Consider the following 26,976-nt stretch of genomic DNA (forward strand, 5'->3'; position numbering starts at 1 on the left):
AGCGTACGAGGAAAAAATACGCGTCTTACTTCACCGAAAGGAAGGTAAATTATCATATTCTCAAGCAACAAATATAAATCATAACTACTTCAGTGACCGCTGTAACTTTTAGGAATGGCGCGTCCGTTGGTAGTATCGCGAGATTAGAATTTTTGGCGAGAATCCGGCTGCTACTTCCCGGAAATAGACACATTGCAATGTAGCCAGCCTGCACAAATTAAACCGTAATGTTAAGTCTTTACTTGGAGTCTTATTAACTTTACCTCAGCTCCAGACTAACGGTCGGTTCACATGTAGCTGGCAGCTTACAGTTTTATTTACAGTCCTCGGTGCCCGAAATGAATAGATGCTAACTAGCTCGCTAGTCAGGCGACAGCAGCAGTTGTTTGAACAATTACCCGAAGAGAAAAAATGTCTGCGGAGCAAAGGACAAGCTGGATGCTGACAGGCGCCACGGTCGCCGGCGTCACCGCCCTGTATGTGCCCTGTGTGCAGCGGACTGTACCCGGCGGAGACTCAGGTTGGTGCTAGCCAGCTAGCTAATGCTCAACTGGTCACGTGGCTTTGTTGTTTTGCTCGGCAGCCAATCGTGTGGCGTCCTGTCTGACGCTGCAGCTGCACGGGTGCTGTCCGTGGTGCTGCAGGTACAGACGCACCAGCATGAGAGACACAAGCATGCTTGAGAACAACATATCTTCACACTACTATACTGATTAAAATACACACACTGATTAAGACGTCCACTTTCTAAAGGTGAGCATCAGCTTCAATTATATGATAAGTTCACACACCAGTTCAGTTTTTCACTGTCGACCTAGTGATTGAATGTTGAAGGCAGAATTGAATGTAGAGTAAATACATTTAAAGGATAAGTTCACCCAAAAATGTCATTAACTACTCGCCCCCTTGCCGATGAGATGGCAGGTGAAGTTTTATAGTTATTTATAATACAAATCATTTCTGGAGCTTCACAGCAGAACAGCATTTGCAGCATTCTCCTAAACAACTGAAGCAGATGGGGACTTGATTTAACAGTATCTAAACCAAATGTAAATAGACGTAAAATGGCTACATACAGCTCGTCGGGTACAATTCAAGTCTCTGGAAGCTCCAAAATTGATTTGAAAAGACAATATTCACACACTCAGCGGTCGAGCTCGTGCACCCACTTCAGGGGGTGCACACTCAGGCTTTTAGCTTAGCAGCCACAGTGACGTTTTCAGCTTAAAAAAGAGTGTAAATGATATCTTTTCAAATTAATTTTGGGTCTTAGAGCTTCCGAGTATGCCCAACAAGCTGTATAGACATATTTTTAGTAGTTTTTTGTGGACTACGACACTTTACCTGACTTTCCATCGGCATGGGGGTGAGAAGATAACGACTGAATTTTGAACAAACAAAGTAAAATATCCTAATGTTGTGAGATTTATATTTCATAAGTTCACATATATTATTGTATTGTTCATTATTTGTGAGAGGTTTTGTCTTGTGTTTTTGCGTTTTTAAGTTTATTCTATTCTACAAATAAGTTATTGAAGTATGACAGTTGCAGTACATTCATATTTCCATGCAGATAATGCTGCTTGAAGGATTTCAGTGTTCATTTTGACACTAGAAATAATGAAAAGAAGATTAATGCTATGAGAATTATCACAATATTATCTTTGCCCTTTCGACCACTCCTAATTTCAGTCACCTGCACTGAAACAAAAAAAAAATGTGATTCATAGTGATTACAAAGTTTTATACTTTGTTAAGAATTTCACCCTTTTATATATCTGCTATAATTATCCTTCTGCTTTTGTTCTTCAGAACCCAGAAGGAGAAAAAGAAGTAGGACGTTACTTATTTCGCTGAGCGCACCATTATGAGTAGTAAATACCATTTGCAATGACAAAGTATTGTTGACAACCCTTGACGTATACGATAATATGGGTTGTTTGTTTGAATTGGACAGTATGTGTGTCTACATAAATTAAATTTGCACTCTTCTATAACAAGGCTTAGCAGTGGACCCAAATGTGTTTCACTCAGCACCTTCCTATGTTGTAGTCCAATGTGTTTTCCACCACTCTTGTAATGCAGTTTATGAAGAACTGCCTTCCACAATTACAAACAGTGTTTAGAAGTGATAGCTAGGTTACAAACTTGTAAATGTGGACTCGAGGGCATGAAGGCTCTGCTTGTTAGGTTTGCGCTGCTCTGGCATACAAGCTGCTGCGGAGGGGAATGCACATTTTGCAAAATGAAAGCATATGAAAAGCTGGGCCAGATACGAGCGAGCAGAGACGAGGGGAGGGAGAGCAGGCAATTGGAGCGCTGAGTAGCCCAGCTGGTTGTGCTGCTGTCTAGCGAACGGGCCCTTTGAAAAAATGGCCAGCCCCTTCTCCACAGTGTTTAGGGACGGTGCAGGATGCCCGCTCTGATAGTGCCAGCTGAACACCCTTCCGAATTCTCCAGGTCTCCGTCTCTGTGTCCTAATCTCTTTAGGTGTGATGTGCCCTGGAGAGGCTTGAGCACAGCCCCGCGGGTACGCTGTTGTCTAGGAATGTGGAGTGTGGAAATGATGGGGATTATGGGAAGACTGGTGTGGGTGCCCATGCTCCGCTATCACAAAGACTCTTGGCACCCATGCTGCTACCCCGTTGAGTCAATATTTTCCCTTTTTAGTATTGGGGCTGCAGAGCTGCATCTCTGTGGCACCGAGATGGATGTTTTGGCTCTATATTAGTTAGAGTTTGTCTGTGTTGAATAGTGTAAAAGTGTGCCACTACTGAGGGAAAATGAGTGAAATTGAGAAACCGATGAGGGATGAGAAAGTGTGATGTAAAAATGATGGCAGGTAGCTGGCGGCTCATGCCAGGTGAAATGGAGCTGTGAAAACATTTAAGCTGTGCAGGTGGAGGAGTTCTGACTTCATGGTCCATTAGACTGATAAGAGTTAGGGCTCCTCATGTGGCAGAAATTTAGGCATAATAATTCACTGTATCGACAAGGTTGCAAAATATGCGATGCAGCCAATGACATCTGAAATGCAGCCGTTCTGTTCTATAATGGTTGGTGCCGCATCGGGGCCCGTGTACTTGCTCTTCAAATGTTTATTTTGAAAATGTAGAATCACAGATGCTTTGATCGAAAATAGTCAGCTGCACTTTGATGTTTTTAATGTAAGGTTAAAAATAATTTAAAGTGATCAATCTTTTAAATGTAATCTGTTTCCTAGGCCGCCTATGGTGAAATGATAGACTGAGGAAAGAAGGCCACTGTGCTATTGACTGAATTGGATGTAGGAGATGACTACCCATCTAGTGCCAGTAGAGGGAGCTGTCTTGAACCCAAACATTTATCAATGTCATTTAATCTGAACCAAATTTCAATTTTCATGAGTGGGAGATGCAAACATTGGGTGAGAAATCAGTCTAATTTGAAACGCTCTGGGTGTATTCTGGCACAAATGGGTTTGTGCCCAGATACATTAAAGCTTCCTCAAATAGCTTTTAGGGTTTTTTTTCTTTTCACTTTGTGCTGCACCTCACACAGAGCTTGTCAAAAAATTGCGCAACCGGCTCTTATTTTTGCAGCTTACCTCATTCTGTGACTGTCACCTACGTCGCCTTTCTGTTTGTGCCCAACGGACTGAACGAGACGTTGAGACACTGGGAGTGTGGGAGCAGCAGCGAGGCACGTAGAGCGGCAGAAGAAAGAGGAAGGGAAAGGGACCCCGATGCACGGGGAGGATGGGACTGTGGGAGCATTATTCTCAGATCAGCATATGTGTGTCTTTGTGTGACAGAGCATTGGAGAGGGAGTCTAATGGTTTGTGTGTGTGCGTGTGTGTGTGTGTGTGTGTTTATAGCCGTGTGTATGTGCTGGAGGAAGGGAGGGAGGCATCAGGGGAGAAGCGAGAGATGAAGAGAATGAGCGTGCCGCTTAGGAAATGTCACACTGGGAAGATTTGTAGGTTTTGATCCTGGCAAATTAATGCAAAACCCCAGTGCAAGTATTTGATTTGGGAAAACTTTGGGAGCAGACTTGTCTCTTAATAATAATTATTGGGTTTACATTAATTTCCTCCCCTATTCTCTTCCACAGGAGAGCTGATCACCACTGCTTGTGAGCTGGGGGTAAGTATTAGCCGTATTGTTTAATCAATTCACTCATTAACTCTTATAAGCATTAAGGAAGTTTAATTAAGCATGGGCAGAAAGCAGATTAATTTACTTTCAGTCCACAGGTTTTTCCCCTTCTTTTCTATACACTTATTTTACTAAGTTGCAAGTAGAGAATGCTATAATTTGCAACCCGTTTTTCAAATCCAATTAAAGTCAATGGTAAGGCGATGGCTTTTGTAGGCTTTGCCTTATGTACGGTATAAGGCTTATTATATCCACCCCTCTTTTTTTTGTGTGTGTGTAAGCCGCGAAGAATGAACTAAATCGGGTTAACAGTTATAATAAGTTTTATTATTTAATAAAGTTTATTACGCCGCTGTGATCCTTTTAGGGAGGCTGTGTCGGTGTCACTATGCCAGTAATCCTGCCGTTAGTGCTGCAGTCCGTGTGGCCTGCCTGTCTGCCTTTCAGGCCTCCCCAGGGCCTTGCAGGCCGTCCCTGGGCCCCAGGCTGCTGGGCCCCCCTTTCTGATCCCCAGAGCTCCAGGATTCTGCTTCTCTGTTGCTCCCTTTGGCCTTTGTCCCTCAGCTGTCCTTTTGCTGTCCACTCCTGTCAGCCACACAGACCTTCCACTACACTAATGCTCATTGTGGAGCTACCCACCTGTCTGACGCTAACACTTCAACAAGCTATCTGCTGGGTTACTATCTTTTTGCTTTCTTTTATTCCCTACGTCACTTTTTCTCTTTTGCTCCTTGACTTCCCTTGACCTACATGCTCTATTTCCCACCCCTCCCTCTGAAAGTTGCGTCTATGTTTGAACGTACCCAAGGAGCTTTTGCTGTGTCTGAGGTGACCGGTGAGGTAGTCACACTCTCACCTTTCAGCTCCATGTTCATTTGCAGAGCTGCCCCTTCTCCCTGCCTGCACGGCTTGTGTTATCAGTGCCAGGGAATGAGTCTGTGTTTAATGACTGAGCCCTTATCTGGGTGGAGGAGACTTAGCGGCTAATTGCTGTGATTGCCGAGATCCCCCAGGCGAGAATGACTGCGGCTCGGAGGTGGTTTGGGGGCTGGGGCTGGCGAGCACCACGTGCTCCATGCACGGGCTCCAGGGAGCTGCACTGTCCTTGGGAAGAGGCCAGAGGAAAAGAAGTGAAGAGAGGGAGGAAGAGAGGGAGAGGAGGGCTCTGGTATCGTAGCAGAGTCAGTTTGCGGTCATGCCAGGCTCGTCTCCATTACTGCAGCAGTGCAACACACCCATCTAAAGATTGCATAAGAACAACTGGATGAGCTATCAAACATAACACATCCTGCTGCTCCTTAATACAATCTGCTTCACTCTTGTTTAGTGGTTGCCACCTATATTCTCATTCTCGCTTTGTACTCTTACTTTACCTCTCATGCAACATCTGCACATTCACTTTAGCCTGCAGTCCACTCAAGCACATCTGGAAATTAAGCAGTTTATATGCTGTTCTTTTGAAGCTGTGAATCTGTCTCTCGTGCTTTAGATTTGTGTGTCAAACTCCGTGTGTCATTTTGTTCTTAGGTGGCCCATCCTCCAGGATACCCTCTCTTCACCCTACTAGCTCGCATGGCTATGTGCCTTCTGCCCTCCCTCTCTCCAGCCCACAGTGTCAACCTGATGTGTAGCCTGCTGGGGGCTGCAGCTTGTGGTGCCCTGTGCATTTCTGTTTGCAGGTAAGCGCATGAAACATCAGTTTCTTTCTTTTTCTTTTTCTTCTTTGAGGTTCTGACAGCAGTCACAATTATTTCCACTTCTAAATGTGTACAGAGTCATTTTTGTCATAGTAAAAAAAAAAAAAAGAAAAGATTTTTAAGACAGAAGGAATCCCATTTTACAAACACAACACAATATAAGAAAGAGCAGAGAAAAACAATACACACAATCACACCACCAGGCTGTTATAATTACATTCAGATTACTGAGATATGCTGTTTTCACTTACAATCTTTTGGTTTTGTTGGAGGGAAGTCCAGTCCAGAGAGATCCATCATGTCCAAGACTGGTTGCAATGTTTAATAAATCCCTCAAAATTGTTTGTAGGTTGTAGGTTCGCTTTTATCATTATTATCATTAGCTCCTTGTCAACCAGTCAATTTGTCATTGTGGCTGTTCCCTGTACTGTCCTCTTCAGCAGACAAAATACACAGAAGAGGTGATCATTCCAAGTTACATCCAAGCCACATGACCACCTCATACTTCTCTCTCTATCTTTACCCGTCCGTAACATATGTGTGCCAATTTCTGAATATATCAGTTTCTAGTGTAATTTGTCGTGTGTTTGTGTTAATCCTCTGTTCTGCTGTGAGTGTGCTTTGATTTTAAGGAATGTACCTCGACCAGAACAATGCAATCTGCATTGCTAGTGGTCTAGCTCTCTCTCATAGTTGGCATCTACACACAAGATGTGATGTCACACAATAGACCGAATCACTGTCACGCCACGGCAAACACAATAGTCATTTCTGGGTGGACAACTGGCATTTGGTTTGACTTGCAGGGATATGTGAAAATATCCCCGCTAGTTACTTAGTAACTTTAACGTTTACACAGTGGGTCAACCTATCATGTTTCTTCTGTGCCGTATAGCAAAAGTCAAATACCTGAGCGAAGTTTCAATAACAAGAGGTGGAGTTAAAGAGCGAAAGAGGAGTAGAGAGGGTCCCCTTCTGACTTTTTGCATCTTGATGCCGTCTGTAACAGACAGTGGTATTTTTGGGTCCTGACAGACTGGCAGTGTCGTCCCTGATCCTCTGCTCAGTATTCAGGAGCAGAGCCCAGCCGCCCTCCTTCCTCCCACCACCCTGCCCTGCCTGTTTACCCATCAGCCACCCGTTGTGAGCGTGCGTGTGTATGTATATCACAATTATCGTGCCCTCCAACCCCCACCCCGACGTCCCTGTTCTCCTGCCCCCCCCACTTCCCAGCATGCTCTCAATCCTGACATGGCACGATTTCTTATCTCCCCCTTCTTGCCTCCTGGGTCTGAGAGGGACAGGATCACTCACTCTGCTCCTCCCTCTCCCCTCTCTTCAACCGTCTTCTCCCCTTGCTCAGTCATGAGCTCAGTTTACGGTCTCTGCATTGCCATCTACCACCCTGCAGTTTCGCCTGCTGCTGACCCCATCATGTAAGGAGTATTTTACCCCTTCTCTCTTTGTGTGTGATTATCTCCCATGGTTGGTCAGACTGCCTTACATCACACTTTTGCTGATCTTAGTAATTTCCCACATTGCATTGTTGGTGGCAGCTTAGTGTCAACATTTTTCCTTTTTGTCACTGTTTATGCATACTGGGGCATTTCCAAGCATGTCGTACACTTCTAATTTACCCTTTCAGAATAAGAATTGTTGAATATGATGTAATTTCTTCCTGCTGTACACCTTGGCAGGCCTGTGATAGTCAGGGAAAAGCAGGTGAAAATGAAGTGTGCGTATTCCCAGGTGCTCAGTACTGGGCCTACTTCCTGTGTGCTTGGCCGGTGTGTGCTAGGTGGCAGGTGGTCTGGAGTGGGTCAGGGTAAAGGGTCATCCCTGCTGCAGTAGGGCACAGGAAGTGCTCCCCAGGGGACTGGCCCTAAGCCCAGACTGCATCAGCCTCAGACCCTGCCCCGCCTTGCTGCTTCTCAGAGTTGGATCAAAAACTACGACTTCAACCATTCTGCCCAGGAGAGGAAAAGAATAAGGAGAGGACCCAAAGAAAGGGAATGAACACTTTGCTTCATTGGGACTAGTCTTAATGCATTTGATGAGTTATGATTCAATTGGACGACTGAACTCAGCTCTTGGCCAGACGTTTACAGACGTTTATTTTGAGGCCAGAAAATATCCATGCAGTCTGGGTGATATTTGGCTCACAGTATGCATGTTAACTGCAGCCCTGTTTGTAATCTCTGGGGGATTTAGATCCAATTTTGGATTATGGTCAAGTAAAAAGTCATTATGAGGACCTCCAACCCCACCCACCCCTCCCAGCAAGGGATGATGGGTAGCGAGGACCTCAGCCAGAGCACACAGTCACACCATATAAGCTCTTAAGTATGAACGTATAATCTACGCTTTCAATTTGAAAAATAAGCATAAAAGGTTTTAGTCATTATCTGCTCAGGGCTGAGTTTGGGATGAGCTTGTGGCGGTGGATCAGTTGGCACACTGTGCCTGGTGAGGGGTTACTGGAGAGGGCAAAAGACGAGGAGGGTGGAAGAGGGGGAGAAGGTTTCTGGATGGTCAAGACCTCCCTCTCCGTTCTGGCACGGAGGGCATTGGGTGCAAGAAGACTGGCATAGATGTCATGCCACATCCCTGCGGGGTTTCTCTGGCCAGGCCTTTCCCTCAGATGAAATGCCAAAACGGACCAGTTGACACCCGGTCGTACCTGCTCTGTCCTTGCAGTAACAGATTGCTGTGTCTTTCCCCCGACAAAATTAATGTCTAAAATGTCTTGTTTTTGTCCGTTTGAGGCTCTCAGAAACTTTTTCGCTGCTTCTTATTTTGAGGCATCCGCTGAGAAGTCGACATTTTCCCCGCAAACAAATCGTCGCTTTGTGTGATTATTTTCAGATGGCAAAATATATTGAAGTTAATACGGGTACTTGAAGGCAGTTCCTCTCAAATAGTAAATTGTAAGACCTTGAAATTCATCTGGAGTATACCCAACATGGCAAGCCTTTGATGTATCAATTTAAATTAGTCGGCCAGATTGCCGTGTTTAATGTGGGGGAATGTAAGTTGATAGGCTTGGAAGCCACTTCTCTCTCTTGCATAAGTTTAAATGTAGCACTTAGCCTCCCTTTGATTTGTCAATTACAGTTCTCTTGGCTTGATCATATGGTTTGATGGCCAAATTGCATGTCTTGTTATGTTTTCACACCGTGGCCTGACAAGCCTTTGAGGATGGTGGACGTAATGATAATTACTATCGATTGCACTCGGAGGTTCAGAGAAAAGAAACATTTGGCCCGTGGAATGCTAAAGGCCTCATCCGTGAGTCTCTAGAGGAATGCACCCTTCATAGCGGGATAATCCAGACAGCTCCGTATCCTGTGCTCTCTCTCGTTTCACAGTTTATCTGCTAAAGCTGCTCTGAATCTCTGCTACCTGGGAGGAATCTCTCTCCATTCTCCGAGCTTATCCTGAGAAACCAGGAGCAGACACGTTAGCACGCTGACAGCCATCGGAGCAGAAAAACAACCTCGCAACGCTCAGTCATCAGCACTTTTTGTTTGATCACATGATTACATAACAGGGTTGTTGAAGCACACTGTCGGGCCTCCCTCTTTCCCCGGTGGCCCTTGAAACAAAATGCACACCTGCGAGAGGCTCCCCCCGCCAAGAGCTGGCCCATGTGGCACAGCTGATACCTCAGTGGACCGGAGGGTGGGCGGGGTGCCATCCTCCTGCCTTGTGTTGCGTCTCCAGCTCCTTATAAGGACCTCAACCATATGGTCCTGATGGCGCTTTCCCTCCTTGCTCAGGTGGGTTGTTTTTCCACAGGGGTGGGGTTGCGTGTATCTTGTTGGGGTCATGTCAGGAGCAATGTGTGTGGGTACTGTTGTTGTTTTTCTGGACATCTTGAGCGTGAGTTTTGGCATTTTGGAAACGGCTGAACAGAGTTGTTTTGTTGGATAACGTTCTGACCTCTCCCTGCAGGTGGCAAGGCTGCCCCTCCCTTTCACATCTGCTACGGTTGGATAAAATCTTCATCCCAAGCGACGGTAGAGAATGCACCCATACCGGTTTTCTTCTGAAAACGCAGAAGACAATTTTAGGTTTGTCTATTTAAAAGGCCCGAATCTCTGGACCTTTTGTTCCATTCCTGCAGTATCTCATCCGTCACATTGTAGTCCAACAGACCTCCTTTACTCCCCCCATCCTCAGCATGACCAATGGTTCCCCCAGGACTCATCCTCTAATACAGTTAAACAGATGTCTAATGAAGATGTTATTTCCTCATTACTGGCTATGGGATGGGGATAGAGAGGGAGGAGGGAGGAGGGCTAGATAGACAGCAGAATACAGTACCAGTTTAATATTCCTTTCGCCCGTGGGCCCGAGATTGTGTCTGCCTCGGACGTCAATATTACATTCCTCACCCACCACAGGCGGTCTTAATAAGGCACCAGGCACGGAGACGGATCAGACTCGGCAATTACAATTCACCCAGAATTAGTTAATGGAATCTATACAGCAACATTTATGTATCACTGGTGTGTGCCTAATGACTTTGTTGGAAAAAGCAGCAATAAAAAATGGCATTCAGTGAATTGCATAAACACAGGATTTTTGCAAATTGTTTTTTTTTCTCCCCTTCTCCTGTAATTTTTGTGTGTTGGGTGGAGATGAAGATGGCATTCTGGGAGAAATTGTCATGTCAGTGGCTGCATTGTTTGAGCAGAATTGTGGTGATTAATTTTACACGCACTTGGAGCACTGGAGCGCTCTCCTGGAGGAGGGGTGTCTGAGCAGCAGAGCCGGGACCCTCATTTACCCTCCTCTCTGTACGAGCAGACAGCCTCGTATCCGCCCGCCGGATGAGGCAGGAAAGGCTGGGAAGTGCCTGCCACAGTGAGAGGCTGAGAAGACTGCGGCATCCCAGATACAAATATACTGTTTCGAAAGTCAGTTAGACAAAAAGATCGGGGCTGGGCAGAACTGAAAGAATCAAATGATGTATATATTTTTTTTTACCTATTGATAATGTTACATTTGAGTAATGATTATTGGATCTTTTGGAAGATAATTTGCACAAAATAATTACGGATATGAAACAAGGGGAAGCCTTCACAGAGTATTTCACTAAGATGGAAGAGCCCTATGAAGTTCAGAATATCATATAATGATATCAGCAATATGTCTATCTATTAAATTGCTATCAATACGTATCATTACGCTTTCAGATTTATGCAAAATACCTATAAAAATTATCAGTGCAGTTGATTATATTGCACTGTTTACACATAAAATAAAAAAATTAGATAATTTTGTTAGTCTTTCATTCCTTCTGAAGTCATTGATTTAAAGGGGCACTGCAGCGATTTAGCATTGCACTTCCATAAAGTTAGGAGACAAGACATTTAAACCGGATTTTGTCAAAGAGATACTCTGACATTTCCAAGTACAGGTCAAGAGAAGTCAAAACGCTGGATCCTACATTTCCCATAACGCACCTCAATGGCACATTTTGTCTAACCCCTTCCTGCCTGGTCATTGTCTTCATCTTTCCAGCTTAATGCTCCAGTTCTATCAATGCAGGCCTGCTACTAATTATTTGTACATTATGTGTACAATCCAAAGCCAATTTATGATGATGTCATCAAGTTTATTATTTTTTTAACATTGTAAAGCTCTTCCAAAGCCACAGAAGATATTATACATCCGTTTTCACAGGCTGACTTGTATTTGACAGATAAACTTAATTTGATGTGTAAAATCTGAGAAAACACATCATCATCATTATTATGATACAATTCCACTGGAAGATGATAAATAAAATATTGCTCAGCCCTAATAAATACATTGACCTGCTTTCAAACACTTTCTAGGAGAGCGTTTGATTTCCTGACACATATATCATTTAAAAGCTTAAAATTTGTATATCAATTGCTGCTTGGCTTTGAAATTTCAAAGCGGAGCATCCGACACTTACTGCTGTCATATAATAGCTACTAAGTACTCCTACTGGTGTCCTGGCCAGAGGAGAGCCCTGGGGTGTCAGCGAGGGCCAGCTGGAAACCTCAGCCTCAGCTCGAGCAGGCCACCTCCTCTCTCGGGCTCTCTCCCCTCTTCAGGAATGTGTGATTCTTTTCCAGCGCTGCTTCCCCAAACCACCACTCGGTTAGAGAACAGTGCGGCGCTGATCCGCGATGGCACAGCTGTGGTATTGTCTGTTCCCCGGGGTGGTGTGTGACAGTGGCTCCCTTGGCCAGCTCCATTGTGATGCCTCTTTCAGTTCAGAGTGCTGGTGTAGGCTTTTTGTGTGCTGTTATTTAGCACAGACGACTGGTGCTGGCACGTCTCTGGCCCATACTGTAGAGCTGAGGGGGTAAACGAGGCAGGTCCCATTCTGATACTTCAAAGTGATTTTACTGAGCTTTTGTTGTGTCCTTGAAGGGGACGTTGCTTACCAGAGCCTGTTGTATCATTGTCATTTATTCTTTTTGTTTTTTACCTTTGATCTTTCAGTTTGAACCTGAATTGTTTTGCGTCAAATATCTTTTAATTTTTCATCATTTAAATATCATTTTTAGCAAAAAGGTGTTATTATTGGTAATTTTCTTTTCTAACCACTTACATTATTTCCAAGTCCAGGCTTTATGCATCATTTTTGCCATTCAGTTAATTACCCAAGTGATGACACAGACATTTTGGCAGGGTGGATCAGTTCAGGGTGGAATGGTCTCGCTGTCAGCCGTGTTATTCTCCTGCCACGTCTCAACCGGGCCATTGTCACTGAGCCACAACATTTCAGCACAGCAGCAGCATCCTGCACCGCATTGAGTCGCGATAACGGGGAACACGGCCACACTGGTGTCAGAATGTGTCCTGCTTTATCCGTGCGCCCTGGGAGCAGCCGGGCTGGAGAATGAGCTGCGGAGAGGCTGAGAAGGCTGACTGGGACCCAGGTGGTCCCGTGCAGACAGACAGGTCATTTACAGCCCGCACTGTACACACACCACTGGGCTCTTACAGACTGACAAGCTCTAACAGAGAGATTTGTCAGGCACTCAGAGAGAATAAAGAAGTTGAAGAACAGGGGTGTGCGTGCGTGCATGTTTGTGTGTGTGTGTGTGTGTGTCTGAATGTGTGACGAGTGCTGCCTGGCTATCAGACGAGGCTTCAGAGGCAGGAAACGGTGTAATAACCTCGCCCGTGGACCCCCACGACTGCTCTGCACCCAGTGCTTCCCCCAAAATCAGCCCCCCTGCTAAGTGTACGAGCTACGGGTTAATTGCCATGCAGGGAGGTAAAATTATGGGTGCGGGGGGTCTCTGCACCTCAACAAAAGTCCCCATCTGCCCCCCACCCCGTCTCCACCCCACCCTTCTTCATCCTTCCTTCAAGTTACAACTAATTCCTGGAGCGGTGCAGCGAGAAAGACGCTGCTATCTCTTATTAAGACCCACTCCTAGACGCCCCATCAACACACAGTCCACCCCCCCCTTCTTTAAGTGCACACACACACACACACACACACACACACATATACATACTCATTCACCAAGCTCGCCTTACAGTGAACACAGAGGAAAAATAGTGGAGAGAAGGAGAGAGAAAACCCAAAGAAAAAAAGGGGAAGTAGTCAGCAAGCAGAGTTTTTTTTCCTCCCTACCATCCTCTCGCTCTCCCTCTCCTTTTTTTTTCCTGATTTACCGCGCTTTCCTCAGAAAGCTCCATTGTTCCCCTAGCCTAAGTCTCATCAGGCCTTTTGTGGCTGACTATCACAGCGGCAGGCAGAGAGCTGGAAATGTATAAATGGTATCATGCCTTGTGATTAATGGCGGTGCTTATGAGTCAGGTCTGATAACGGGCCTGCTCTCTACTCAATTTCAGATACCGTTAATGGAATCTGTCTTCTGCGATTGTAATGTGAGAGCGCCTAATTTGCTATGGAGCTTGAAGCTGTCACCGGCAAGGGATTGTGGGGTCATAAGGGACCTGGCAGCCGTTTGGCCTGCAGCTTGTATCTGCGGTGCTGAATAGAGCAGCTCTCTGCCTGTCAGTTAGCTGATAGGCTGATGAGGACTCTAAGCCACTCCACACAATGGCGGAAAGGGCCATACTGCCTGACTTCCCTAATTGTCGAGCCTGCTCATATTTCAGAGCCAGCATGCCGGGGACTGGGCTGCGTTTTTTTCTTTTCTTTTTTCCCCTCTCTCTTCTTGAACTTTTTTCTTCCTTTTTCTTTATTTCATCCTTTATCCCGCACACTGTCTCACCCCTTTAACGCACACTTCTCTGCACTATTTTCCTTTTCTTTTCCCCTCGCCCCATCATTTGTCGCCTCTCTCTCTCTCCCCCTCTGTCTCTCATTTTAGTAAGTGGTGGGTCTTAGCGTATGACAGATTATCCCAAGTTTGCTTCAATTACCGCAAAGGAGATGGAGACAGTACAGGAGAGGAGGAAGGGGAAACTTTTGTGCACACATTATATTTAAGAAGCTGAGGATAAAGTGCTATCTCTACCACGGTGGTTTCTGTGCCAGTCTGCTCGAGATCAACCGGCTGCCGGGGAGGGAGTTCTCGTGATATGTGAATGGCCCAATTCACTGTGAGTGTTTTTCAAGGTCTTGTCCGAGAAGCAAACTTGGGTTGCGGGAAGATTATAATGGGTCCCTAAATTAGTCTGGGGGAAGTGGTGGCTTTCTTTTTTATGACGGCAAAATTTTAATTTTGTGTGAAGCTGCTGACTTTGTTGTTTTGCCCTTTTTGTGTCAGTGCAGTATAACTTAATAATACTGGAAAAAAACACTTGAAGTTCTGTAGCCTGGAAAACTTACTAAGAACAAAAAGTAAGGCTAGGATTGGCATATTTGAATATTTGAAGGTATGTTTTTCAAGTTAATATGAATCCAAAAGATTTCCAATGATTGCAGGGACCCCATAGTGAAGACTTAAATGTCACCAGAGAAAAATGAAGGCCTCTCTTCCCTCACTGTCAGGTTGGCAGGTCCTGGTCCTGGTGCAGTACTGGCCGGAGGACTGTTCGCTGTGTCCAGGCTGAGCTGGCAGTGGTCCATTGTGGCAGAAGTCTTCACCCTCAACAACCTTTTTGTTGGTCTGCTCTTTTTCTTGACTGCCAGCTTCCACCGTGCCGAGAACACAACCCAGAGAAGGAAGGTAACTCAGCTTGGCACACTTCTGCCCTCACTGTGTCCTGTGTTTGTTTCCTCTGATTAGTCCTCTGTACCATAACTTCAGATTTAAGTCGCCATGCTTTACTAGAATGCTTGACATTGTCAGATTGCCCATTGGGGAGCGCTGTTCTGTGGCTTGGGGCTCTGTAACCAGCACACCCTGGTGATATATGTACTGACCATCATTCCTTGGGTCCTTCAACGTCTTCACTCTCACGGGGTAAGTTTTGGGGTCTGATTTTCAAAATCTCACATAGAGCAGAACTCAAATGTGTTTGTTACTCATGAAGGCAAGAAAAGACTTTAGAGATAGTATAACAGAAATACATCTGCATATTTCTAAAACGGTATAAATGGAAATGGTTTATCCAAGAAAAATAAGCCAGCAATTTTTCTGACAGAAATAAAGAGATATATCTCTCTGAAAACTGTTCCTTATTTCAAATCCAGTCTTTTCTTTTTCAATCCAAGAGGGTTAAGAAGCCACTTAGTTTTTCTGAGAGATCTGAGATGTTTCAGCAGGTTCCCCAGAAACACTTCAGACTAGATTAATGTTAGTGTTACTACTAAAAATTGCTTATTAATGGAAAAGATGATTGCAAACATTCAGTGTATGCACCTGCAGCTGTATATTAAATATGAAGTCAGGTTTTAGAACATAAATCTAAAGAAGACTTTCTTGGATGCTGCTTATTTTGAATGTGGGTTAGTTTTACATCCCTTTGGATGAACATGAAGTAATTAAGAACATCTCTTTTTCAAACATCTCAACAGGAGCTGTCCTTGTGTGGCCTTGTGTCTCTGGGAGTGTGTTTCCTTGCTGGTTTTCTGCCATACATCTACCTGCCCATCTCTTCCTACCTCAACACAGCCCGCTGGAGCTGGGGGGATCAGACCACCCTGTTGGGCCTGCTGACCCACCTGCTGAGGGCTGAATATGGCACCTTCAGTCTGGTATCTGCTTGCCCTGCTATAATTAAACTACTAAATACAACTCCAGACTGTTTATCATTAGTCAGTAGTATAGTTGCCCTTGTTGGCATTTTTTCTTGTATACCTATGCTATATATACAATATATATGCATCGACTCACTGTATGTTTCTTGTTTTTGCAGGCAAAGACAGAGAGCTCAGTAAACCTGACCACAATGCTAAAGTATGTCTTTTTCAGCTTTTTGTCTTTCTTTTTTTACTTATTTTTTGCACATTTTAAATACTAAGCACAACTAATTATGAAGTATTTATGGTTTATTGTATTTACTCTGTTCATACATATTAATCAGTACCTACACAGTATGCACTGATTAATCACAGCTCCTAATCATTACATGACATCTTGCCATCTTATGTAGCATATGCATTGTCTGCACACATTACATTTTAGTGTAAAACTGTGCAGTGTTTACTTTTACCTACTTAATTTTGCTTTTATTATTGATAAATATGTTGACTGTTCTATTGACTTATTATTTGCATAATTATTAATCAATAATGTAATCTATTAAATCGTACTCAACGCCAGCATAGTCTTCAAGAGCCCAAAGTGACGTCTTCAAATTGTATTTTGTGAAACCGACAGTCTTAAACACAAAGACATACAATTTACAATGACATAGTGATAGACTGAGGGAGTGGTTGTGAATTAGGGCTGCAACTAACAATTATTTCCCCCGTCAAAAAGGATATATTTTCACCTGTATACTTTTTTTTGTTTGTTGGTTTGATCTATCGTTGTAATTCTAGTGTGAATGTTGAATCGTAAGTTTCAGAAAGTTACTGTAATGGTCACAGCGCCCCCTAATCCAATGCCGGGAAGGTGTGGGTGGAGGGGGTTTCGAGCAGTTCTGACGTAGTATTCTGGATCCTTCACTGAGTGTCCGTTCAACTTTAATGTTCTGTTTCTTCGTGGACAGTAGATCCTAAGGTGGAGAAAAACAGAAAAGCTTTAATCTGAGGCACAGTGAGGGCGCACGTGGTGCTGGAGATGGAGGGCCCAAACACTTTTTGTGCTGGTTCTGGTGTTTTACACCAGTTTAACCACAGACGCTCAGAGCCCAGAGTCATTTGTGCAGCCCATCTCTCTCTCTCCCTCTCTCCTCTATCCAGCAGCTTTTGTTCTTCCCTTTCCACTCTCTCCCATCAAAGCAGAACTGAACCTGCTTAGAGGGCCAAATCGCTGTGTTCTGTTTCTCCAGCAGTTTGAAATGATCACTCAGCTCTGGTGTTTAAGCGTGACAAGCTGTGATGACAGACACTGCAATAGAGCTGGAGAAATTGTATTTTTCCACTCCAGCACCCCACCTCCTCCACCCGATTCCCTCCCTTTCTCCCCGCTGCCACCACCACCACCGCCGCCGCCGCCACAGTCATCCCACTCCCGGTATCTTTCTCCAGCTGACGGGATGGGGGTGCATGTGCGTCTTAAGACCCCCCACTACCAGCCCCCCCTCTGCCAGGCACCCACCCCTTCCCATCACCCCTGCTGCTTGATGGACAAGCACACCTTCAAGATGGGGAAGAGAGGCGAACATGACAGGCATGTCGCACTGGAGACGTAAACCCGCCGGAGAAGCTGACACACACACCCGCAAACACGCGCTCGTGAGCACATTCACACATAGTGTACATTGGGAGATATAGAGACTCAATAAGCTGTCAAATAGAGATGGGTATTAAGGAAGAGGCAGGAAACTATCTCTGTGCTCTGAGCAAGCGCTCTGTGACTGACAGGCGCTGTGAGGAGAGGATGGGGCAGCGGGGGGTGGATGACACAGTCATTCGTATCTGTCAATCCGATTGAAAGGAGGAGCGCACAGTCCAAGGAGTTTGTTTTGATAGGGGATGGAGGGCATTTAATAATTGCTGTCCTTGAGTTCAGTTGCAGGGAGGGTAATTGAGCTCGTCTTTGGTGTCCATCACAAATGCTACATGTGTGTTTTGTGTGTGTGCAGGGCCCAGTTGGACCATTGCCTGGCAGACCTTTCGCTTCCCGCGCTGGTGCTGGCAGCACTGGGCCTTCTCCTCTCCTCATGGGACAGGTAGGATGAGCGAGACGGCGGCGCACAGAAGACCAAACTCTGTCACACACATCTCAGCAGCCACTTCAACCACAAATCTAATCCCCCGGAGTAAAAGACAGGGAACAAAACCGCTGACAAAATGCTGATCTTCGGGAAAAAGAATACAAAAAAACACCGAGGCACCTAACTGTCAAGCTGTCGCGACGCTCCACATTCAAATCAAGAAGAGGCTGATGTGTGTTTTGGATTTTCGAAAACATGTTTGTGTGTACGAGTAAATCACTGCTTGCATGTATCTGCATGTGGCAGTGTGGCGGTGTGATCCAGTAATTCATTACAGCAGTGCCTATGGGGTGGAGCTGATAAAGTCGTGTGAAGCCCGAGGGCTCTGTACGGCACCGGCCACCCCCTGCCTCCCCCCCTCTCCTGGGGTGCACTTTGATAAACTTGGCTGCACAAACACAGATGAAGGTCATTTCATAGCAGGGAAGCCATGCAACTGCTAATTTACCTAATGTTAAGATGTTGAGTGGCGCTGTTTGTATTGTAAAGAACTGTTTATTACTACAAAATAAGAATGTGTTTTTTGCCCACTGTGCATAATGTGAAGAAAAACATCACAAACAGCATCTTGACGGTATGTGTTAGTAGCTGCGTTAGTGGAACCCATCAGATCAATGTGTTGGCAGGAAAACCAAAAGTCATTTTTCGGTGGCTCAAAAGTGTCTCTTCAGGTTCAGATGATGATTTGTTTTCGCCATCAGGGTAACATGTTTTCTTTTTAGTGTATAAGTACATTTTACAGCTGTACTGTAATGAGTTTGTGATTCAGCGGTTGGCAGCAGCTCATTATGACTCAGTCTGCATTAGAAAATCAATCATGCACCTCTTAGCTGGCTGGCGTATGCGTTTGCTCCCGGGCTTGTGATCTCCATCCCTGCTTTAATATTTTTATGGACTTCTTCAAAACAAGTTGTTTTTTTCCCACAGAGTAAACAGACAAAATAAAAATGGGAACAATATTTTTTTACTGAATAACTGGCAGCCTTTCCTATCTTAGGACGTGTCGCTCAGTGTCCTGGCTGTTGACCGCCATGCTGGTGGTCTACTCACTGTTTTTTGCTTGGAGAGCCAACCTGGACATCAGCAGACCCCTACTGCTAGGAGTGGTGAGATATTATTAATGTTTCTGTTGTTTTCATTTACCTGCAGTGGTCTGTAAAGTGTGCTATATATACATAGAAATCTATATAGGCAATACATGCATCCTGGAATAAACATACAACTACAGGAAACACTGAGGTGTGTGTGTCTGTGTGTGTGCCTACATCCTGCAGGTTGAGCGTTTCTGGCTGCAGAGTGATGCTGCAGTGTGTGTGCTGGCAGGCCTCGGCTTGAGCCGGACACACAGCGAGCTGGAGAGGAGGCTGGGCCATGGGGGGCTGTGGAAGACCACAGGCTGGGTCCTCACCACGGCTCTGCTGGCACATATGGTGCGCACCAATCACAGGTGAGCATTGCACTCAGTTACAGTAACAAACCTCCCGTTTGGTGTGAAGAAAACATCTAATACAGACCATAAATATTAGAACAGATTTGTCGAATGTTTGTTCTTGTTTGGATCCACAGCATGGAAACATTGACTATGAAATGAAAATGCTGATTTTTTAAAGATTTTTGCTGTGTGATGTGCGTTATGGACGAACGGAGGAGCTTTTCACCACATGTGAATTAAAACACCCTGAAAATAAAGACAATACCCCTTTTGCGCTGCACAAAAGGCTTTTTTCTTCAATGGGAATAGGCACAATCAGCATTCATTTCCCAGGTCATATTGCTCTGCAGTAGCCACCAGCTATGGGCTCCAGCTCTGTCTGGCACTGACGGACGCATGACAGCCTGGGTAGTCACATCTTTTAGATCCCTTTTCCAGCACAATTCTATGTTGTGTGTTGAATTCCTTGACGTTGGCAAGTAAATAGGTTTCTGTTTTCTGTTGCTTACTACTGTTCGCTGTTGTTGTGTCATGTTCGTGAGGTCGAACCTGAAAAACCAGAAAAGAAGCATAAAGGCAAACTCGTCTCCTGGCAATGGGAAAGGAGTCAATTGCAGGTTTAACCAAGTTAAAAAGAAACCGCTTCAGTGCTATTTTTGCTGTAAAAATGGTACAGAATGAATGGTGTCATTGTTTCATTTCAACCTCTGCACACAGTTATAAAAAACAATTTTACAACATAAATACTACACACAAAAAGATGTAAGGCTTTGTCTTCCAAAGCTGCTTTTTGTACATGCCCATTCTTCTGTATATAATCAATATTTGATCCCATCAGTGGAGCTTTTCTTCCATAAATATTGTAGCTGCATTGTATTGTACTTCAACAGGCTAATAGTGAGTCCGCTAATAGTGTTTTAGTGTAAGTAGCAACTTTACTTTACTCAGTATTACTTATTATTAGTTACTATAGTTAGTATTACTATTATTCCTGTTGTTGTTGCTGTTGTAACTTCACTGGACCCAAATGTGTCCTAAGTTACTTTGGAATACTTCTGCTCAGCAAAGTTAAAGTGAAATAAAAACTCCCCTCTCATTCTACTTTCTTCTCAAATCCCCATGCATAAGTTTTCCCTGAGTCAACCCGATTTGTTTCTCCTCTGCGCTTCATACCGCAGGTCTGAACTCCACATGTCAGGTTTTTTTCTCTGCTCACCCCATGGTAGGGGCTAAAGAGAGGCACGGTTAGCACATAGATTCCACTCACAGAGCTCAGTCTGAGATGTTAGCTGTCCGAGAAGGCAGATTACACCAGCGTAGTGCTGGGGAGTGCCAGACAGCCATCACTGAGTGGCTTTGATCAAGGGGAGAGCATGGCCTGTGCTGTCAGACCCATCACACCTGTCTCCCCACGATTAGATAGGCAGCCAGAGCGCTCTGCAGAGGGGAAGGGGCGGGGGCACTGACAACTTACCCTCAGAGCACCTTGAAGGCGTACCTACAAACACACTCACACACAGCTGTGCACACACTTCTAAGCAGGATGCACTCAAGCCCTTTTTTAAACTCAAGTAAACACAACTTGTGGTTTTGATGACATTTTACAGTATGGTTTTGATGTGCTCATGATCCCACAGGGAGTGCGATCAGAGCAGAAACAGTGTGGTCGAGAGGTTCGGCAGGGAGCTTCTGACCTCCGTCCCGATGGACTCAATCATCCTGACCAGAGGAGATCTGCCTGGAAACTCACTGCGCTACTTGTACTACTGCCAGGACGTACGGCCCGACGTACGTCTGGTCGACCAGGAGGTCAGAGCTGCTGTCATTTCTCCACTGTCTTGTATTTGTTGTTCAGAGTGAAGCTTGATATTTGATCCAAATCAAAAGTAAAAATGAAACATGACATACATTGTGCGGATAATTTAACGGCCAACAAAAGAGGTGGCTGTATACACCTTGGGTTGTGATCTGCTAATAAATGCAAAGTAGAAGAAATAGAAGAATAACTAACGCTGCACCCAACACTTGTTCAAGGGTGTTGAGAGGAGGGAAAAAGTATATGAATTTTAACACAAAAAGCTTTTAGAGCTACAGGATATTAAATCAGTCATCTTTGCTCACTACATCTTAACCTTTCTTACAGTCAGGTGTGCATAAACTTCAGGTTAAAAACGTCTTTTTGAAAAATCCAAAGAAAACAAGCAGGTAGTTATCACTCAGCGGTATGGGCGGAAAAAGGTCCATATCGTGCATGCCTATTTTGTAATACTTTTATTTTAACAGATATTGTGATTGCAATGTGATTCGAGATTAGTTGGAATGATCTTTTTACACCACAATTTTCATTTTCACTTAAAAAAAACTGTTGAAATAATGCAATGTGACATTTGTTGGGGTCTTTACCAAAGAAGAGGTTTTCTTACATCTGGAGAACAAGATTTGAAGACCAGGGCATCTCTGCATCACCACTGTACTTCTTTATAAAGCGTTTTTTTTTTACCTTCTGCTTCTCCGATTTGGATATTACACTTGACCATACTGTGATTTCAATAATATTTGATCAATTGTGCAGCACTATTACCAAAGTAGTTTTAAAAATAGGAATACTTCGTGGCCAACCATAGAGGTAAACATTATTATGTTGGGATTTAATGTTCCTTCTCTTTCATGTGCTGAGAGATTTGATTTATGACAAAACCGCTTCAGCAGAGAAGGAAAGATAGGATTCAGAAAAGGAGGATTTCCTTATTTTTCAAAAAATAAATAGCGATTTTGTGAGGAAAAGGAAGATTTGTCAGGCAAATTATTTTTTTGGGTGACAAAATGGCAATGTGCCTTGACTGTTTGACTGAAATTCATACAAAAAACACCAAATTACAGCCTGACGTCTCTTTCAGGCTTTCTGAGATGGGTAAGTAGTCTTGTCTATGTACATCATATGTTTGAATGTCTTTTAATCATAAGGGCTTTAAGACAGCAATGTAATAAAAATGAAAATTAGTGAAAACGAGAGCCTCTAAATTTAGACACTTGATTAAAGAAAGAAAAACCCTTTGAGATACTCAAATATGGAGAAAAAGCCACTGAAATAGTCAATAAATCCTTTTCTTTCAGTGAATTGCACACTGAGCGGTAATTTAACTACTGATCACACTGGAATACAAAAAACTGAACGGAGTTGGTGGTACTCTTTCTTCTCTCTAGATGATGACATACTCGTGGTATGTGGCCAAGCTGGCGCAGCACCACCCTGGGGTCCGTTTCCCGGGCCGCTGGTGGGACCCGGTCCACCCTGAGGAGAAAGACACCTTCACTCTGGAGCAGTTTCTGTCCCACAACACACAGTGAGTCGCAGAGAGAGAATAAAAGGGATGTGCTGAATAGATAAATAGAAGGCTGTAAAATGGAGCGAGAGAGAGTGAATCAGGAGGGCGACAATGGTCCAAATGAACAAGTGGGTGATCTAATGAGGCAGAGATCAGTGGGATGGTCGACACAGCGGTGAGTGCAGGGAGGAGATAAGCCTGTAGAACTGTTGAGGCCATAAAAGGAGTTTGATGAACTACAGAAGTCGACTAATCTACTTGATTTGGTTAAACAGTCTCAGGCGGGCTCGTTGCTGCTCCCCTGCTCTCATCATCATCATTCGCTCCAAGAGGAATTGAGATCTAGAAACTGGCTGGAGACCTGTTAATACCAAGCCCACCAGGGGGCAGTGTTTGCCAGGCCAACTTGTCTCACTCTCAGTGGGGCAACACTGACCTGTGGGATTAACCCTCGGGGCCTGAAGCCTTTGGTGAGCAGCACGGGGCCAGAGGGAAGCTAGGAGGCGTTGGGGTGTTCCTGTGTGTCTCGTCATTCACAGTTACCTGGGAGGAAAGAGAAGGGTGGGTGGTAAAGGAGGATGTGAGTGAGTCGCTGTCTGGTTTTTTTTTCTGCAGGAGGAATGTGTTTGCCTGCATTGGGCTGCCTGAGGGAGACCCGAGCTGGGAGCATAGTTTCTCTCGTTGGCCAATGGGTGTGTGTGATTACCTGGCGCCACTTCAGAGGCAGCTTCACCCTAAAGAGTGGGCCCATCGCACCCGCAACATCTATAACTGGAGTGAGCCATACGACAGGTGCATACACAAACACACCGAATCAATAATGTCTGTGGACAGGTACGTTTGACCTCTACACATACAGTTTCCCCCTTTTCCTCCTTTAAAGTAGCTTTAAGGTGGAGAAAATTACCTTATTACACACAATAATATAGGCACTAGGGCTGAAACTAATAATTACCTTCACTATTAATGGACTAATCGCTTAGATTACTCTGTAAAATGTCCAAACGAATATGAAAAACACTCATCAGAGCTCAAAGCGATGTCTTCAAATGGCTTCTTTTGTGCAACCAACAGTCCAAAACCCAAAGACTCTGTTTTTTTTATCATAAATGACAAAGAAAAGCAGCAAATTATTACATTTAAGAAGCTGGAAGCTGGATGTCATTTCCAAGAGACCTGCAAGAAGAATCCTTTTTGCATTTTGTTTTAAACAACTCCGATCTCGAGATGAAACCAGAACTATTCACTCAGAAAGATAACCGCGTATTTCATGGCCAACATCTCCTCACCCGCTCGTCTCTCTGTGGTCTCCAGTCATCCCTCCGCAGACTCCACAGAGCTTCCCTCGCTGAGGTTGTCCTCTGTTCTTCATGCCGGGATCCAGCTCTTTGTGAATGCAACCAGAGCAAGACATTAGGCCCTCAGCCATTTGAAATGAGACTGAAGATGAAAAATAATGAGTTTCTTATTGCATTTTGTCAATAACTGTGTCAAAAGTGGAATTAGTCAAAGCTGCATATTCTGTTGCCGTTGCCAGCAGCCCTTCATTCACTCAGATATCCACGGCTGAATACTGTGACATTATTTCCCGCACCCTCACGACAAGCGTGTCCGCCGATGCCCACAAGCCAAATATTAGCTCGGGAACCCTGCTAAAATATTCTTTTGAAGAAGAGGTCAAGTGTTTACAGTCAACAAAGTGAAAAAAAAAAGGGAGATGTGGTTTTACTCCATGTCTAATGTGCTGCCTGGTATTGTTGCGCAGTCATTTAATGTTTATGCAGCAAACATTGATGTTTAGTGTATCAAAACCTGCACCGCTGAGTGGAACAATATATTCACATAAATAATCATTTATAGTTAGTGGAACTGTGCACAAGCCAACGCCTGAAGCGGTTTAGATAAAGAAATGTTTTTTTTTCCCCCTGTGTGAACAGTTTCCATCCTGCGTCCTGGGAGCATGTCGCTAATGAGGAGATGTGGCAAGCCAGGTACAGTCAACTTTTTATTTCCTCTTTGGAGAGGTTGTGTACTTTAGTATGCAGATAAAAAGCTGCGTCACGATTCGTACTAACCCGCCAGAACATCTCCATAAACCAGTCTTGTGTGGTAGAGCATCTACATGTACATTCTATTTGGTATCGGCATCTACATAAATCACTCCATTGGAGTGGTGCGTCTGTGAGTGCGGATCTGCATGGCTCATCCATCCAGCACTTAGCCCTGAGCCTGCGTGCTTTGTTTCAGGATGAAGACGGCTTTCTTTCTGTTTGACCTGGCAGAAAGGATGCAGGGAGAGGGGAAAGCTGGCCTCTTTGAGCTGTCTTACATTGTGAGTCTGACCTCAACAAACATGCGACAGTACTGTTACCATAATGGAGGAGATTTAAGTGCCACACAAGGCAAAGCACCACATATTCAGAGGCTTTTTTTTTGCGGTAACATCTGCTTTTATGTGTCTCCGTGTGTTTATGTGTTTGTGTTTGCTGGGCAGCTGTATAAGGAGATTGTGGAGGCCCACTCACACTACCCTCCAAACTGGGACAAGAACTTGGCGCTGGCCTGTGAGAGGCTGCTCCGCTCGGGTCACCGGGGCTACAGTCCAGACAGCCTGCTGACCTGCAGCACCCAGCACTTCAGTCTCTACTTGGAGAAGGAACCTACAGATCCCCAGGCGGCCGCCATACGCTCGGCCATTACTCACCTGCTCAAGGAGAGAGACAGGCTTTCCCAGAACCGGAGGCAAACCCCGTGACAAGAATCCAGACAGACCTACACAGAGCTGGCACACTAAGAGTGCGCTGCAAGCCTGACCCAAAGTGAAAGGCACTGGGGACTGATTCTGAATGTGCCTCTTCTCGTGGTGTAAAGGTGGCCCAGAAGGATAGAAGAAGTAGTGTTTAGTTTAGGTTTTTGGCTAAGTGGACACAGCCAAATTGGACAGAGAACAACCACTCGGCCTTTCTCCATTGATGAATGTTTACAGTTGACGTGGAGCCTTAACTGACCCCAATCAAGCTGTGCGTGCTCCCCTTAAACTCGCCCATAAAACTTGATTGCTTTATCATTAACATCTCGTTCTTTTTTCCCCCTCTTCCTCTTCCGCTCTCACAGTTTTTAACGTGCTGATTATTTTTGCCTCAGCCACTGCTCCAGTTCTCTTTTTCTCACATTAGGATGGCAAGGCCGAGATTGAGGGAAAACCAATTTGGGGGCAGAAATGGGGGATTAGAGCGGCTGTTTAATCTAGGACAGACTTGTGCTGTGCCACACAGTCCTCACTACCCCGGCACTACCCACCCATCCACCCACCCCTCTATCCTTCCATCAGTCTATCTTAGATGGTCCTTTAAATGTTTAAAACTAATGGATTCGATGAGTGTTTTTCCCCCCTCTCCTCCTTCCTAACAGGAGGGCTGTAATCCCTCATGGATTTAAATGAAATGTGAAATGTCACAATGCCAGGGACCCTTTTAGAGGTGCGTTTCTGTGTGCAATGTGTGTTGATTTGTGTGTGTGTGAACATGCTTAAATCTCCACCCAAGCCTTTTTTTTTCCCCGCCCGGAAGCGCATAGTCAATATACAGTTCGACAAACTGGAAAGAGAGAGAAGCACAAAGTCATGCAAACTCCAGGGACACACAAAAGACACGCAAGACTGTCAGCCTCCCAGCTCCCAGAAATGAACATTTACCCCTCTGAGGGTTGCTGGAGAGACGATGTAGCATCCAAACACTGCAAGAGCACCAGAGTCAAATGTCTTTGACGTGTTCTCAGGGTCCAAGACCTCTCTTACACACTGTCTTTGTAAACGCTGATGCTGATGTTAATGAACCTTATGCCATGAAATTTGTTGCGCAGAGGTCAAACCAGTGTATTGCCATAAGCTCTATAACACACTGCTGAAGGAGCCTGCTGTTTAAGATACCACTCGAAAGCGAAGGACAGAAAGTGCATGTGTAGTTTTCTCAGAATGTAATCTGCCCTCTCTGTTCGCAGGCCTGTTTAGCGGCTGTCAGCTGGCTGGATGATGAGATTCGACCTGCTGTAGCACAGATGGTTTGCTTTCTCTTAAAAAAAAAAAAAAGGGAGAACTGTCACTCTGCTTTCTGCAGATTAAAATATTTCAATAAAGATTCTGTTTA

At 44.7% G+C, this 26,976-nt stretch overlaps 1 protein-coding gene across 3 annotated transcripts; it reads left to right on the top strand.

The window, feature by feature from the left end:
* Positions 1-26,976, top strand: tmem260 (transmembrane protein 260). 3 transcript variants are annotated; one of them, XM_084381138.1, is made up of 16 exons: positions 1-520; positions 4,093-4,124; positions 5,664-5,815; positions 14,796-14,973; positions 15,097-15,210; positions 15,765-15,944; positions 16,106-16,146; positions 17,942-18,028; positions 19,071-19,179; positions 19,348-19,520; positions 21,143-21,314; positions 22,710-22,849; positions 23,447-23,623; positions 24,769-24,822; positions 25,079-25,163; positions 25,326-26,976. In XM_084381138.1, exons 1-16 carry the CDS (start codon positions 412-414, stop codon positions 25,584-25,586), a joined length of 2,064 nt encoding a protein of 687 aa, XP_084237264.1. In that variant the 5' UTR covers positions 1-411; the 3' UTR covers positions 25,587-26,976. The 3 variants fall into 3 exon arrangements, with proteins under 3 accessions (XP_084237264.1, XP_084237265.1, XP_084237266.1); XM_084381139.1 differs by lacking the exon at positions 1-520 and adding an exon at positions 682-753; XM_084381140.1 differs by lacking the exon at positions 1-520 and adding an exon at positions 3,657-3,957.

The sequence above is a fragment of the Pagrus pagrus genome (assembly GCF_965226575.1).
Source record: "Pagrus pagrus genome assembly, chromosome: 18".
NCBI lineage: Eukaryota > Metazoa > Chordata > Actinopteri > Spariformes > Sparidae > Pagrus > Pagrus pagrus.

Excerpts from the sequence above, each read along its gene's own strand:
- tmem260 (XM_084381138.1), top strand. The coding sequence starts at position 412 with ATGTCTGCGGAGCAAAGGACAAGCTGGATGCTGACAGGCGCCACGGTC. Across the intron at positions 15,211-15,764 it reads AACGTCTTCACTCTCACGGG|GAGCTGTCCTTGTGTGGCCT; the intron begins GTAAGTTTTGGG and ends ACATCTCAACAG. Across the intron at positions 19,180-19,347 it reads GACCCCTACTGCTAGGAGTG|GTTGAGCGTTTCTGGCTGCA; the intron begins GTGAGATATTAT and ends TACATCCTGCAG.